At 43.3% G+C, this 17,355-nt stretch overlaps 1 protein-coding gene across 1 annotated transcript in view; it reads left to right on the top strand.

The window, feature by feature from the left end:
- The window catches only part of SLC16A2 (solute carrier family 16 member 2), a 96,679-nt gene that overhangs the window by 74,467 nt on the left and 4,857 nt on the right, over positions 1–17,355 (top strand). The window contains exons 2-3 of the mRNA XM_033137163.1: positions 8,603–8,747; positions 16,828–17,290. Coding sequence (XP_032993054.1) covers positions 8,603–8,747; positions 16,828–17,290 — 608 coding nt within the window. The remainder of the gene's footprint in view (positions 1–8,602; positions 8,748–16,827; positions 17,291–17,355) is intronic.

The raw sequence follows: 17,355 nt of genomic DNA, 5'->3' as shown, positions 1-17,355 counted from the left end.
GTACCTATTTACCTACTTGCACTTTGACGTGCTTTTGAACTGTTAGGTAGGCAGGAGCTGGGACCAAACAACGGGAGCTCACCCCGGCGCAGGGATTCGAACCGCCAACCTTCCGATCAGCAAGCCCTAGGCTCACTGGTTTAGACCACAGCTCCACCCGTGTTAGGAGAGGCTTAGTACTTTTGTCGGGGGACACATCATGCTCCTTCTGAGGTAGTTTGTCCACTTTGGGTCCCCAGCACTCACCTGTGGCTGCTAGAAGCTGTCAGCAGGCGACAGTGGCCACACCCGGAAACAACTTCAACTGGCCAGTTAAACCAGGTGAGGGTAGCCGATGGGTCTCAAACCCTCAGTGATTTAGGGACTTCCCCTGCATGTGAAGACAGATTCCAGAGCAGACAAGACCAATAGTGGGTCCACTGATGAAGAAGGTGGTTTCTGCACATGCTGTAGAGGGAAGTGATGGGCAAGTGAAACTCATCAACCTGGGGAGGTAGCTCATCTAGGAAAAGGGAAACTGGTCCTAAACCTCTTCTGCCTTGCGGGATATTTTCGGGATAAGAAGATGCTAAGGAATAAACCCTACGCAAATCCAGTTTGGAGGCCTTGTACGCCTCCTTTTGGCAATTCCTGCAGGCACGTTGGTGCCTAACATATTGCTCTGTTTTTCTTTGGACCACATCAGTGAGGCTAAGAGGGGGGTCTTCTTGCCTGGGCAGCCCTGGTCCTCCATATACACTGCCCAGGGAGGTCACTGTTGCTGCTAATGCAGTGGTTTGACTTCACTCCCAGAAGTGCACTCTGATGTCTCTTGAGGCAGACAGATGCAAAGAAATGTTCAGGATTCCAACTAGCTAGTTCCCCCTGTTCAGGGCATTCCATCTCCAGTCTCCCAATTTTCTTTCCCAAACAAACACAAAACATTCCACTGCTCCAGGAAAAGCTGTTTTCACTAGGCTACTCCTGAAACATCTGGAGAACACCATGTTGGCTGCCCTGTCTCACTCAAAGCCTTACTTGGTAATGCTGATGGTTTAACACATGTGCAAAGCATGTGCTCTACTCATCTTCCCAAATTACTTGCAGAATTACATGTACTCCGAGGAGGCTTCCCCTTGCAACTCTGCTTGAATCACTGTTCTGGGTTTGTCTCCTTCTAATCAGGAGACATCCTTAGAACAGTTACATGGAGCTGACCTCTGAGATGTAAGAATGAAGTAAGGCTTTCAATGTAAACCTTTCGCAGGTGTTAAAGAGAAGGCTGCCTCTGGTTCAGAAGAAAAGCATTCCAGAAGCTTGGTGGTGATGGCACAGGGGAACAGTGGTTCCCAAACTTTCTTGGGAATGTTTGCCCCCTTAGTTCCATAAACTCATCCAGAGTGGCCCCTACCTTGTATTATTCAGAATAGTGATTTGCTTGACCCACTAAAGAAGATAATAGCCCAATAAAATTCAAAACAGTAACAATTAATTGCACATTTATTTAAAATCTGATTAAAACTATTTAGTTTAATTAATTTATCCACCTATCCCTTGCCTCTTAGTGCCACTCTAGGTAATCCTGCTGAAGGTGGAACCTCTCCCATTAGGAACCACTTCTCTAGTTCTTCCTCCCTGACATCAGTTCACGGTTGTTTCATCCCATTTCTGCATCCATCTGATGGAATTGCAAGATGGGAAGTGGTTGGGGAAATTCGTACAATGGATGAGGCCTGCAACAGGATGTCGTGCGCTTGCCTGCTGATCCTCCAGTGAGCATGCTCCCTTCCCTGTCCTTAGGGGGAAACCATTAATCCAAGAAACAGATGCCTTCCCACTATTTCTCTAGAGGTCAATTTATGATGAATGAAAAGACTTGTCGCAATAAACACAAGAGGGCGGTTTTTAATGGTGGTGTTTTTGTAGCAGTGTCGAGCAAAAATGCCCAAGGAGATTTGAGGTTTTGCCTTAAAACAATTCCTTCCTTTTCCTTTTTGGTTTCTGTTCCTGGAAAAACAAGTCAGCAAAAAAATTAATTATCCATTGTATAGATGGTTTGTCTCACTTAACAGGGCTGCACTTGCAAATATCCACCCTTAATATCTATAGCTGCTGGATACAGTTATCTCAGCGAGCAACTAGACCAGGGGTCAGCAAACTTACCTGGCCTCGGGCTGGTGCCTCCAGTGCCGATCGCACGGTGGGCTGGAGGGCGGGGAAGCGTGCGGGAGAGTGCACCCATACGTGTGCGGCCATACGCTATTTCCAGCACACGTCCGGGTCAGAGGAGCACCAGAAATAGCTTGTGCGCATGCGCACGGGCCTCCTCTGACCCAGAAGTACACCGGAAATGATGCTTGCGCATGCGCACAAGCTATTTCCGGTGCTCCTCCGACCCGGAAGTGGGCAGCCACGCCGGTAAGAGCGGGGGTCGCCGCGGTCTGGATAAACAAGTCCCTCGGGCCATATCTGGCCCGCGGGCCGTAGTTTGGAGACGTCTGAACTAGACTGCCTTGTGCCTTCATCTAGGGCAGCAGGTTGGGGGGGACTTTGGGCCCTTGCATGCTGTTGAATGACATCTCCCATCTTCCTTGGCCATTGACCTTGTTTGGTGGGGTTTATGGGAATTGTAGTTCCGTAACCTCTGGACAGTCAAATGATATATATAGTTATGAAAGAATGGGAATAATTTGTTAATGAAAGGGTAGATGTTACATGTATAAACATGAGATGGTGAAATTCTATAGGTAAGGACTTCAACTCAGTAGTAAAGGACTTAAGAGGAGCCTCCTGGATCAGGCCATTGGCCCATCCATCTAGTACAGCATCCTGTTCTCACAGTGACCAACCAGATGCCCATGAGAAGCCTGCAAACTGGACCCAGGCACAAGAGCCCTCTCCCCTCCCGTGGTTTCCAGCAACTAGTATTCAGAAGCATTTCTGTCTCCGAACTGAGGCATCCCCTTCACACCAAGGAAGAAGGGGTGAGGGAAGATCTGCATCAGGAACAAGGAGGGAAGAAAGATTGATGAGAATTGCTGCCCATGTGGACACTGCTGCCTGAGGTGGTTGCCTCACCTTGCTTCGTGGATGGGCCAGCTAGCCCTGGCAAGTAGCTATCAATAGCTCTCCTCCATGAATGCACCCAGTCCTCTTTTAAAGGGATCTAGGGATCTAGGTTGGTGGCCATCATTGCCTCCTGTTGGAGCAAGTTCCATAGTTTAGCTATGCACTGCCTGAAGGAGGACTTCCTTTTATGTATCCTGGATCTTCCAACATTCATCTTCATTGACTGTCCATGAGCTCTACCATCATGAGAGAGAAACTTTTCTGTATCTGCTTACTCCATGCCATGCATAATTTTATAATCTTCCATCATGCCACCTCTGACTCGTCTTTTCCCTAAATTAGAAAGTACCTTGTTCTTCAGCCAAAAAGTCTCTCAAAGTGACATATGTGCAATCAAGTAAAACAAGACAGTTCTGCCTGCAGGCTTATAGTCTTAAAAGCATGACATGCAAGGAGAAAGGGACAGAGAGGGAAGGGAGGGGAAAGCAAATTCAAGTACCAGTTCTTAGATAGTATTATTATACTGACCAGCTGGCACAGAAGCTCACCAAATGCCAACTGTGCCATGTTAAAAGGACCAAACACTTAATCTTGTCATGCTTTGTTCAAAGCATCACAGTTTGCATAGCAACAAATGACTTCTTCTATGATGGCTGATCATATGGAAAAACTTCAGTCCCTGTGTGACATGGACTTAACATGGTTATCAGTAAGCATAATTTCTTCTCTGCATTATTCTGAATATCCTTGCCTTACTGTACATATTCGTTACTGAACAACAAATCTGGGCAGAAGACATGGCCTGGTAAATACTGCTATCAGAATTGTAGAGTTGAATGGAGTTTCCCTCCCAATTTTCATCAGTTTCAGCCAGCAAATACAACTTCTACAAATTGGAGGTCATAGACCAGTGGTCTTCAGCAGGTGGGTTGGGACCCATTACCTGGTCACAGACTGATTTTAACAGCAACACTACCACCATACAAATACACAGTAAAAAAATTAAGCAATGGGTTCTGAAATGCTTGTTTGGATTAAAGGTTAAAGTCTGAAGAAGCTGAGGACTACTGTTCCAGAACAGCCACCCCCAATCTGGTGCCCTACAGTTGTTTTATACTATTACTCCCATCAGCCCCAACCTGAAACATCTGGAGATCACCAGATTAGGAACAGCTCTTCTACAGCCTTCCCCCCCCCCTTTAAGGGAAGGGGTGGAGGGAGCAAAACTTTCTGAACTCCAGGTCAATGGGTTTTTGTGTGCATGTTTTTTTGGATCTTCTCCCATGTGACCAAATTTCAGTCCAACTCTTCATGTGTAAATCCTTCTTAATTGCATTCTGAATCTGGTCCATTAAACTTAATATCTCAAGAAGCTTTTGTGTCAGTGTTTCTTGGACTAAATTCCCGCTTAACAACCACATCACAGGATGAATTTCAAACCGTACAGAGACCATATAACATTTTACTGCTGCAGTTTCAATAGGCAGGAACATTTTTTTTTTTTGGAAGTATCCAATTTAATAAGTCGGCTCCAGCTTGCTTTTTCCAGCCTCACCCCACCCCCACCCTCAACTGCACCTTTTCATATATATCTATTATTTGCAGTATTTTGGAAGTGAGCCATGTAATCCTATTAGGAGTACTTGATTACACTGTGTGCCCTGTTTGTATCCAAAAGAGCCACTTGCAGTAAAGGTTTGCCTCCTGCCTGCCCTTTTTCTGGTTGTATTTTACCCAGCCCAAACAGGAGCCCAGTTGCAGTGAAGTCGATCCCAGGGACCCCCTGCTGTGTCTCAATTATTGTCCCTTTTTAAAGCTTTCAATTTATTACAGGAAAGCCTTTGGCTAAATTGGTTTGGGGAGGGAAAAATATAATTAATTTGGAAAGATAATCTGCTCTCACAATGGAAGGTTTCTTTGTGCTGAGTGTCTGGGAAAAGGTTGGGTGGAAGAAAGTACTCTGGACATCTTAGCTTTCTTCTTAATTGGGCACTTGCTGTTCTCTGAATATCTTGAGGCATGATGAGGACTGGCTGTACTGGGAGACAAAGTCATTTGCTGAATTTGTGCAGTACAAACGGAAACTCATAACTACAGAACAGCAAGACCATCCAGAGACTGCATGGACAGACCCCGTTTTCAATTGATTTAAGTAGTACTTTTTCATTTCAGATGTTAGGTGTGTTGATCTAATTCAGCCTCTGCCAACCTGTGACCTTCCAGATGTTTTTGGATTCTACCTCCTGTTAGCCCCAGCCCCAGTCTGGGAGTTGTAGTGCAGCAGCACCTAGAGGGCACCGTGATTGGGAGGCTGAGCTACTAGGCAAAGCAGCATATCCAAGGGTACCATGCCAGAAGCCAAGTGATGCCAAGTAGAAACATGTTTCTTTGGACACCTGGAGAAAATATCTCACACAGGAGGCATAATATAGGTTTTAAGGGTAACAAGAAATGCAACATGCAGGCTTTAAAATTGAATCTTACAGGTAGGTAGTTCTGGTAGAAAGAAACAGCAAAAGAGAGGTGGAGAAGGGAAATTTCATAGAATCATAGAATTGTAAGATTGGAAGGAGATCTCGAAGGTCATCTGTTGGCATTGTGTAGCAGCTATTGGATGAGCAGCTAAAAGAGATCAGAGCTGAGATGGATAAGATGGTGAATGAAAATGGACCAGAGAAAGAGGAGATGGAAAATGAGGTTAAAGAAAACACAGAACCCTTGGAGAATATTATTGATAAAGGACTGCCAGAACAGGGAGAGCAAAATGTTAAAGTTGGTGGCAATTGATGATAAAATTATGAGAATCTTTACACAGGTGCTCTTGTGTGAATAAAGGTGAAGGGTTTATTGTTTCTCAACATGGAGGAATGGTTGTTGAAGTTATTGGAGGTAAAGTTGTTGTGCTGGACTGGAGGATTATTCTTGTTGACGTAAATTGATAACAACAATTGAGGAACCCCTTTTAGATATTTTCTGTGGAAAGGAAAATGAATGAACTTAAGATGTTTGGGTCTAAAGGTTGGAAAAATATCACCTGACAGGTGGAGGAACAGCTGGGTGTCATCCTGGAGTGAATAATTGGAATACTTTGAATAATCTTTTTATATGTAACTGACAAACAAAGAACCGAAAGTCCTTTTTCTTTCACTTTTCGTTTTTTCTGTTCTCATTCTTTTGTTACTTTTATCTTTCTTCTCTTTCTTTTGTTCCCCTTGCTGTGTGTGTGTGTGTGTGTGTGTGTGTCCTTGTGTCCTCTACTCTGTGTCATTGGAAGGATTGTATGCATATGAAGGTGATGGTTGGTTGATGAAGAACCCTGTGCAAGAGGCAGGGAAGGGAACATCTCCCAGAGTGGGAGGCTGGGAGAAGAAAGGGAAGCTCCCGGGTGAGAGCTAGGAGGGTCATAGAACCATAGAATTGTAGAGCTGGAAGGGACCCTGAGGATCATCGGCTCCAACCCTCTGCAATGCAGGAATATTTAAAACTGTCCCATACAAGGATCGAACCTGCAACCTTGGCGTTATCAGCATCACACTCTAACCAATTGGGTCCACCCCCTTCTGTGTGAGACAAGGATTAAGATCTACCTTTCAGAGAGGGCTTTGAATTTTCTTCACACTTTTTCAAAAAAAAAAAAAAAACCCTTCCAGAAGGACCGTTTTCATTATTTACAACTAGCGAGATCTGAAAGTTTGATATTCATGGATATAATTTGGCTTCAGAATTTTGAACTGTGCGGAAATGAAAATAATATATAATAAGGCGTTGGATGTTTGGATTGCTTGGAAGAGGATAAAAGGTTCTCCAAAATGTTGATATTGGGGTAGAAGCAGAGCATTGTTATCCGTTGAATGTCTTACTAATGGATTTTGGATGGTTTCCTGGATACTCATTGCTTTGTAAGGAATGATGCAGCTTTAATTAGGAGGAAATCCGCCATGTTGAGGACTGAGACCGGGCTGCGAAACTATAAGCCATGGGGGGGGGGGCGGTGAGCCCTTAACATTTATTATCTCATTACATGTGTATGTCCAGTCTGACTGGGTAACCTCCCATGGAAAGTCTGAGTTTAAGCAGCCAGTCTGAAAGAAGTACTGAGCTGTCGCTTAGTTTGGATTTTATCAGAATTGTGTGAGATGGCGACGGCTAGCTGCAATGACTTTTGGATTTGGCATAAGCATCAAAGTGTGAGGCACTGCAATTTATGGGAGAATCATCGACATTAAATCCACACAGCAATATATCTTTGCTTGTTTTATCTCACTTGTTTGAAAAACTCAGAGACTGTGAAGAAAGAATGAAGGATAATATCAGAAGGAATTAGGAGAATCGTCGGAAATGACTATGGAATGCAAATGAAATTTGATGTGGATCAGAGCTCTTCACGTTTGAAGCATGGGAAGTCGCAAAATTTATAATTTGGCAGAATATTCAGATTATTTGATATTTATGTATAATTTGGAACATTTAATGTGATTTGATTGGTTTGTTAAAGTGAAAAATTTAATAAAAATGATTTTTAAAAATTATTTGGAAAAAGAAGAATTTTGTTTCTTGTCATTTGAATCCATTGGCCCTTGGAACTCTCCTGACATCACACCCATCACTGGTCCTTCCTCACACCTTGATTGTTTTTGCACGGCTGAAATGTGTTCTTGAACTCTGTTAATATTTATTTATTTCATAAAATTTATTTGCAGCTTGATTGTAAAAAAATAAAAATAAACAGCTCAAAAAACTCAAAGCAATTTATGAAAAGAACAAAACAATAAAAAAATTCCACAAAAACAGTAAAAAAACAGTTATTTAAAAATAATTAAAATAGTTATTAAAATTTAAAAAAAAATTAAAAACAATAATAAGCTAAAACATGAGTGGTGCCACATTAACATATTGAGTTAATACAAATACGGAATGGTTAATATGTGGCACTTGTACCAGGGCCAGTTTTATGGGTCAAAGTGGTCAACTGGGCATATATGGGATAAGGCATCTCAGGGAAGCTGGTCCCAAGTTGTGTAGGGCTTTGTATAATATTAGTTAATGTTTTGAACTTGGCCGGGCAGAAAATTGGCAACCAGCGCAAGTCTCTGAGCACAGGCGTTATATACTGATAAGGTCTCTCTCCTGTCAGCAATCGTGCTGCATTAACCGCAGCTTCTAGATCCAAGTGCAAGGGAAGCCCCATGAGGAGTGCATTGCAGTAATCCAGTCTTGAAGTCCTCAGAGCATGAACTATTGCCTGATACCAATGCCTCTTGCTTGTCTGGATGAAGGATAGAGAGGAGTTTGTGTGTAGAAAGCCTCCTGCAGAAAGGTAGCATTTACTGCAAGTTGCTCCACCCATTTTTGTGCCTGGCCCCGCCCACCTCTGGGAAGGCTGCCCAGAAGGGAAAGTGACCCTTGGGAGGAAAAAAAAATGTTACCCATCACTGGTCTGGAGTCTAAAAGGACTTAACTGCACCTTGGCTTATTTACTGCCATTGATGCCCTTGCTTTTACCAGGTGCCGTTCTCACCTTCCTCTCCTCCCATCTCTCTTTTCCCATCTGCAGCCTGGGTTGGATCTTTGGGCATGGGGATGATATTCTTCTGCTCTCCTATCGTGAGCATATTCACCGACCGGATTGGCTGCAGGACAACAGCTGCCTCGGGAGCGGCCATCGCCTTCATAGGGCTCTTCTCCAGCTCCTTCACCAAGTAAGTCTTCAGAACTTTGATCCTGCATCACTGTCCAGCATTAATGTCTGGTGTGAATTATGCTTTAGGGCTCTTCTTATACTCTGTTACCAAACCAAGGGAATTAGTGTTTTGGAGGAGGAGGAGGAGGAGGGCCCAGATCCTGCACTGCGTTTTTCTCTTCCTGGTTGTCACTTCAGATCAGCTGCAGAGGTCCACTTGCAATGCAGAGGTCCACTTTCATGGAGAATAATGGCAACTAGCCATGAGGGCTATAATAATAAGAATAATAATTTATTATTTCTACCCTGCCCCCCAGCCACTCTGGACAGCTTTCAACAGAACATTAAAAAACTACTAAACAGGGCTATGCTCTGCCTTCCATGGTTGGAGGGAGTATCCTTCTGAATAACAGTTTCTGGAAACCACAGGACAGGAGAGTGCTCTTGTGCTTGGGCCCTGCTTGCGGGTTTCCCACAAGAATCTGGTTAGCCACTGTGAGTACAATGTTGGGGCTAGATGAGCCATTGGCTCAATCCAGCAGCTGTTTCTTATGGGATAATGCTAGAAAAAGCCAGTTTGTGGCATGCATCTTAGGTGGTCCTTCCTGTGCATGCAAGCAACCGTCTGAAGTGCCTGATTCTGTTGACACACTTCAGAGGGGCATGCAATTGCCGAACATTGCACATTCAGGAAACTCAGCCTAAGAATGGGTGCAAGTTGAGGACCCAGGAGAAAATATTGTCCTGTGTACCTGGCTCTAGCCAGCCTGAAACATCGAGCCTTCCAGTTATTTTGGAGACTTGCAAAGGGCACCTTTCCCCTCTTCTCCACCTCATCCAACCTCCTCCTGCACCCCACCCACCCTTGTTGCTGTGTGGTATAGTACAAAATGGCTCAGGAACCAAGCTGTCTGCCAGATATTTGGGTTTATTGTTGCTACTAAGATGCAAGAGGAAAGGATATATTTCAACCTCATCACATACATATTTCCCTTCACAACCCTACTGCTCAACCCCAGGGTATTATTAGGCTCAGCCAGCCTAGTTCTCTCTTCCTCTTCTCCTCATTTACCTGACCCCAGCTGACTCTCAGTGTCCTTCAGCCATAAACACATTTCTTAGGCTTGCACAGCCCGCCTAACTGTAAACCCTTTGGTTGTTTCAATGAAGTCCTATTCAGAGCAAACCCACTGAAATGGATAAACCTAGTCAGTCATGTCCATTAACTTTTTAATTTTATTGGTTTTTCACATAATGCAATAGAAGATTCAAAATGTAGAACAAAGAGAGAAAAACAGATAAAATCCTGGAAGTAAATAAAATAGTATACCTAATAGGAGATACGGTAACAAGAAAGGAGCGACAATGCACATCAAGTAAGTAAGGTAGCCCCACTATTTTCCATATAAGTATTATGTGTCCCAACAAGGAAGGTAGCAATGTTTGTTGTAATAGTGTGCATTGATGTAGAAGATGATTACTTCTACAGGGTCTGGTTCTGCTTTTCCATTCTTAGCTCTTACGTGAGTCCAGGATTTTAACGAAGCGGTTGGGCAAGTCATATGAATCCCATCTCCCCCAAATCAAAGGCAGCAGCAAGAACAGAACTTCCTGTCATTAACATTCAGTGTGAACCCAGAAGTTCCCTCTTCATGCAGTGAGGAGTTGCCTTTCTTACTTTTATGTCCTATGTTTTCAGAAGCTTGCTTGGCCATTTAGATACTCATTTTTTAAAAAATTAATACATCACATTCATTTATTTGTTTGTTTGTTTGTTTGTTTGTTTATTACTCCATGAAATTTATACTTGATTGTAAAAAACAAAAACGTCCCTCAAATCAGTTTACAAAAAAATAAAACAATAAAATTATCACTATGGGGAGGAAATAACAACAATAATTTAAGACTTTTGAAAGGTTAAAATAACAATAGACTAAACACATATTAAAACTCGCACTGGCTTGCTAAACATCTGGGTAGGCTTGTCTAAACAAAAATGTTTTTAGCAGGCGCCGAAAATAGTACAGTGCCTGCCTGGTATCAATAGGCAGGGAGTTCCAAAGTGTAGGTGCTGCCACACTAAACGATGGAGTTCATACAAATGTGGGTTTGTATTGGGCACCTGAAATAGTGCCAATACCACATATGGAAGTGGTTGGGTGGGCGTTCATGGGGTAAGGTATCTCGCAGGTAAAATGGTCTCAAGTTGTTAGGGGCTTTATATGCTGATAGTAATATCTTGAACTTGGCCTGGTAGCAGATTGGCAGCCAGTGCAGATCTCTGAGCACAGGTGCTGTATACTGACAAGGCCTCAACTCCTGTCAGCAGTTGTGCTGCAGCATTCTGCACTAACTGCAGCTTCCAGATCAAGCACAAGGGAAGCCCCACTTAAAACACATTGCAGTAATCTTGTCTCCAAGTAATATTCTCTTACTATATAACATTAAATCTGCATGCCTAGGGAGTCCTCTGAGTATGCAGAAACTTTCAGTCAGCCTTGTTTTGCTTTGAAATTTACAAGCACTCAGCCACCTATGTTCAAATGTTTAGTGACATAAAACTTTTCCCATGCCTTTCAACCACTGTGGTGCTGCTCTTCAGATATCGTGGCCTATATCTCTCATCATCCTTGGCCATTGACCATGCTGGTTGAAGATGATGACCATGGTAGTCCAAAACATTTAGAGAGGACCATCACGGTGGTTATCCTGGTTTAAGCTTTTAGTGCCAGTTGAATGCTAGATGGACTTGGGCCCACCATCAAGTTTGACTGAAGCAAGATCAGCATGTTCTGAAAGCTCTTGGGTCCTTTCAGGGATCATCCACACTTACTTATCCAAGTGGTTTTTCCCTTGTCCCGCTCATTTCCCAGGAAAAACCTGTTCTTCAGTGCTCAATCAGAACAAATGTCAATCCAGACAAAACCTGAATTGCCAATAATAGCCTTCTGCCTACTTGAAAATAGGCCATCTTCTCTGAACTATAGCCCAGATGGCCACATCCTTCAGCTTTGAAAAATAAGATTTTTTTTCCCACCACACTAAAGTCATTAATAACTGCTAAACACAACATTAACATTAAAAAGCAGAGGAGGTTCGTGTTTTTATGTAAGCCAGAACACAATGACAAATGGCCCTTGCAAGCTTTGCTTGGCTATGCATACTAAAAGGAAACATCAGGATGTTAAATGGGTTTTCAGCAAAGAATGCATTCTTGCCATAAAATTCTTATTTTCCCCTCAGCAATGTGCTGTTCCGACCAAAACACAGAGTTCTTTTTTCTGTTTATTTTTAGGGTTTCAAAATGTCTGAGGCTTTCATGCTTGCTGCAAGTTGCAGGTTAGATTTTCAACAGATTTTCCAAGCCAGCACAATTGAAACCATTCAGTCTTCCTCTATCTTTGAAGCATCGTTGGGCGGCCAAGAATTCCATTCCATTTGTCCTTTATAACCTGTAACTCCCCCAGCCAAGCTTCAAATTATAGGCTATGACCAGAATCCTCAAGTTTTAAAAAAACAACACCAAAAACTGCTGGAAAATAATGGAGATAAATCATGTTGTTATGACTTGAGGTGGGGGGATGGGAATACCACTTTTATGTAACATCGTACAATATCTTAAAATCTCTGGATACAATCCAGCCATAATTAGGCACTGTTAAGAGATTATGTAAATGTTGACTTCGTTGTACTGGCTTGCATTAAATTCAGATTTCATTTTCAGCTCCACTTATTCCAAGCAAGAGAGCTAAGCACTTATTGTAAACAAGTGGTATTCTTTTAAAAAGTGAATAAAAAAATAAAGACATGTTTAAAGTGTCCCACTGAAATCATCAAGATTAAAACGCCACAGCTTTGGCTGGATCCCACCCAGTATTCAGCCCCATAAGAGAAACCAGGTAAGATATTGCCCAACTAAAGCCTTAAAACCTTGGTTTTCGAACAGCCTAGTTCTCAAACGTTTTGGGTCCCGAACGATTGAAACCCGGAAGTGACTGTTCTGGTTTTTGAAGTTCTTTCGGAAGCCAAACATCTGGCGGGACTTCCACGGCTTCCAATTGACTGCAGGAGCTTCCTGTAGCCAATCAGAAGCTGTGCTTTGGAAGTCGAACCGACTTCCGGAACAGATTCCATTCAACTTCCAAGGTATGACTGTATAGTGACATTGGAGAGATAATCTAAACATGAGGGCAAGGCAGAGGACTCCTCCACACTGCTGTCATTACTGCAGCTGCCTTCTGCAACATGTTCTTGACACAATAGTGCATTAATGGTAAATTTGTTCTGCTTTGTTACTTGTTCTGCAATGCTTCTCCAATGCTACCGCATTATTGCTATCAAGAGGGACCGCAGCATGACAAAAGTGGGCCAACCCCCCCCCCTCAAAATATTTTATTTATTTATTGGGAAGTTTTCAAATGTGTACTGATTGGCTACAAGGCAGTATGACTGGCCCAAAACATTTGCAGGCCAAACATCCTTGAAAGTGGGGGTTAATTTTTAACACAGAAAGTTGCTTTATACCAATTCAGTTCATCTAGTCAAGTATTGTCTGGTCCTGATGGACAGCAGTTCTCCAATGCCGGAAGGGTCTGTTTCAGCCCTGTTACATAAGTGGTGGTCTTTTTGTAACTAAAGGTGCTAAGAATTGGACCTAGTATTTATGTGTGTTGCAACTCAGCTATGATAACTGTTACTTGATACCGGTACTCTTTGAGATGGCATGGAGTTGTAAATGGATGACATGGAGTGAGACGACACCTCAGTGTGCAATACCACTTTCTTATAATACTCCCCCAATCCTTGGTAGTTCCTCCACCCCCAGAAGCTTGAATGTGTTTGCATACCCTCCAACATTTCTCCAATGAAAATAGGGACGTGTTGTTGTTGTTGTTGTTGTTGTTGTTGTTGTTGTTGTTGTTTTCCCCTGTCCATCTGACTGGGTTGCCACAGCCACTCTGGGCGACTTCCAACATATATAAAAACATGATAAAACATTAAACATAAACAAACTTCCCTGTTCAGGGTTGCTATCAGGGGTTGCATAACTCCAAACCATCTAACATTTTCCCAATGAAAATAGGGACATCCTAAGGAAAAGTGGGACATTCCGGGATCAAATCAGAAGCGTGGCATCCTCTGTAAATCTGGGACTGTCCCTGGAAAATCGGGACACTTGGAGGCTCTGTGTTTTGTGGCCCAGGAGAGTGCATTTTCCATGGCAGCTCCTCAACTGTGGAACTCCTTTCTCATGAAGGTGCATCTGGCCCCTCATTATATAGCTTCCGGATGAGGCTGAAGATGCATCTCTTTACTCAGACTTTTGACACTTGAGATACATCTTTTTAGGGACCAACTTATTTATGTAATTTTAAGTTGTTTAAAACTGTTTTTAATAATGTGTAATTTCGTTTTTTAATAGTAGCATTGTGCCTTAATTACTGCAACCCACCCTGGGAAGGGCAGGTCATAAGAAAAAGAATAAGAATACACATACCCCCATGGTCAACAGACCTGTGCTGCTTTGTCAGGGGATTCAAATCATGTTCTGAGATGGCAAATTAGGCTTAGCTACCATGGACTGTGGCTTTGTCATCACAAGAAAATTAAGCGAAATCATTTACTTGGAAGACACTTTCCAAAAGGGCCGATAGATCATGGACTGCACAGAAGTTTGCTGAGGGTTGCACAGAATATTTTGAGAATCTGCCAAGCACCTGCACCCCAGCAGGGGGACTGCTAAGAACCAGCTGCAATGAGGAGGTAGACTCACTGAAGGAGGGGCATTGAGGGCATCTTCCCCAAGGAGCCTAAAATCTGTGCTTTGCTTGATTCTGATATGGGCAGTTGACTTCATTTCAGCTAGCCTTGAAAAGCTAAGCTGTGAGGGAAGAAATGAGTGGGATCTTAATCTGTTCTGGGATCTGTTGTCCATCTCTGCACATTGGCACAGTACAGTTTACATTTTTATAGTCCAGAGAAGAGTTTCGCCTTTGAAGTAGCTGAGCGCTGAAGTTGTTAGTGGCTGCGATGTTGTGCTTCTCCCAAGGTGTCTCTGATGTGGTTCTGGAAGAACTGAAAATTGGCTTTCAGGACAGCTTTGAATAGCATCAGGTAGAAATTGTGTGTGTCTTTTTGTGCTTGAGTAGCCAAGGAGAAAGGCATGTCATGGAATAAATGATACCCTCATAAACGTTTTCTTAATTTCCTCTTGCCTCATTTCTTGTGGGCAGGACCACCTATACCTGCCTTATTAGGAGAAATTTATGAATGTTCTGTTTTTAGAAAAGAATAAGATGTTGTTTTAAGCCAATTTCCTTCCATAGTACATTACAAGGCTCAACAGACAGGGCTTTGTTGAGCCTTCTGCTGAAATGGAGAGTGGATGAAGCTGTGTGATTATGCTTCTGAAATGAATGGCATCTCCTTCTGGCAGCCATCTTGTTATTACTTAAAAAAAAAAGTCTTAGTAGTTGAAAGTATTGGAGTGATGCTGGTAGAGATTGCTAACCAGAAGCCTCTGAGGTGCTTGTAAGCAAGGCTGCCGTTGCCCTGCTCCATTCCTGCCCTGCAAGCTGATTGAATAGCCATTCCTTCTCTGCAGGTGATCCTGGTATCTGTAGTTCTGCATCAAGAGCTGGGGTGGGGGCGATGATTAGAGATTAGGGATTCTAAACACAGTAGTTTACCAAATTATAACTTCCAGTGTTGTAGTGCAGATATGTCTACATAAAAGAGGAAGGCTCTGTGGATCAGAGCACGATGAGTCTGATGTCAGAGATAAACTCAGATTTCTGTAGTAGCACCACCACAGCTACCCCAGTCTATAGAATACTCTCCTTGAGGAGCCCTACCTGGTGCCAACTTCCTCATCTTTTCAGGACCAGGCAAATAATGTTTTGCTCCCCTGGGCATTTGAGTAACATCATTGGGTGGATGAGGTGTTCTTCCTTCCTTTTAGGGTGTGTTCAGCTTAGGCTGGGATGGTATGTTTGAGAAGAGCCCTTTTATGATACTGTATCCTTGAATCTGTTTTTAATGTGCTTATCTGATTTTCACTATGTTAATTTTACTTTAATTTAGTTTACTAAACCTAAGTTGTTAAACTCCCCACCTGAGGTGCATCTGAAACCCTCATTGTAGAGCTTCCGACGAATGTTGAAGACACACCTTTTCCCCCTGGCTTTGTAATAATAATAATAATAATAATAATAATAATAATAATAATAATTTATTTATTTATACCCCGCTCATCTGGCTGGGTCTCCCCGGCCACTCTTGTACACTTGAGGTACATGTTTTTAGGACTCACCTTTATTTCTGTGATTGCAAGTCATTTGAAATAGTTTTTTAATGTTGTGTTTTAATTGTTGTAACTCACCCTGGGACCTTGGGGTGAGGAGTGGGTTGTTATTATTATTATTATCCCTCCTTTTCCCCAAACTCAAGGCAGCTCACACAAATTCAGACAACAAAGATAAATTACAAAAAGCTGAAAACATATAAAAGATAATCATTGAAAGATAATTGAACCCTAACAGGATCAAAACAATATAAAAATCAAATATATTAGAATACATGCAGGTGGCGCTGTGGTCTAAACCACAGAGCCTAGGGCTTGCTGATCAGAAGGTTGGCAGTTCGAATCCCCATGACGGGGCGAGCTCCCGTTGCTCGGTCCCTGCTCCTGCCAACCTAGCAGTTCAAAAGCACGTCAAAGTGCAAGTAGTTAAATAGGTACCGCTCCGGCAGGAAGGTAAACGGCGTTTCCGTGCGCTGCTCTGGTTTGCCAGAAGCGGCCTAGTCATGCTGGCCACATGACCCAGAAGTTGTACGCCGGCTCCCGCAGCCAGTAACGCGAGATGAGCGCCACAACCCCAGAGTCGTCCGTGACTGGACCTAAAGGTCAGGGGTCCCTTTACCTTTACAGATAATAAAAACAGCAGAGCACTATTGAAAGCCCTTTCTTTAAAAAATAACAGTCAGTTCCCAATTGTCTGTCAGAATAAAATAGGCTTCATCAGATGGCGTAAGCACAACGACATGACAATGACGATGGTGTTGATGGAAAGTAACTGTTGTTTATTTGTTTCCAACAGGTCTCTTGAAGTCCGTTATTTCACTTATGGAATCCTCTTCGGCTGTGGCAGCTCCTTTGCCTTCCAGCCCTCCCTGGTCATCCTTGGTCACTACTTTAAGCGGCGCCTAGGCTTGGCTAATGGCCTGGTGACGGCTGGCAGCTGTGTCTTCTCCATGGGCCTTCCTTTCCTCTTGAAGATTGTTGGCAGGGCCATTGGGCTGGCCCACACTTTCCAAGTTCTCAGCGCCTTTATGCTCGTCCAGATCTTCTTGTCCCTAACTTTCCGTCCAATGTTCCCTTCGACCTCTGACCCCCACGACGTGGAGCACGTGAAGCTAGACAGCCGGAGCTGGCGGCAGCAGTGTGCATCGCAGATGCGAAAGTATTTCAGCCTGAGGGTCTTCAGGAAAAAGACCTACCGGATCTGGGCTTTCGGGATTGCGACTGCCGTTCTGGGGTACTTTGTACCTTACATGCATCTGGTGAGAGGAGATGACAGTTGGGGGCCGGGAAAGGTTGATATATGGGAGTGAGGGATGGTGAAGGT

The sequence above is a fragment of the Lacerta agilis genome, chromosome Z (assembly GCF_009819535.1).
Source record: "Lacerta agilis isolate rLacAgi1 chromosome Z, rLacAgi1.pri, whole genome shotgun sequence".
NCBI lineage: Eukaryota > Metazoa > Chordata > Lepidosauria > Squamata > Lacertidae > Lacerta > Lacerta agilis.
This window is presented reverse-complemented; position numbering and strand designations above follow the sequence as displayed.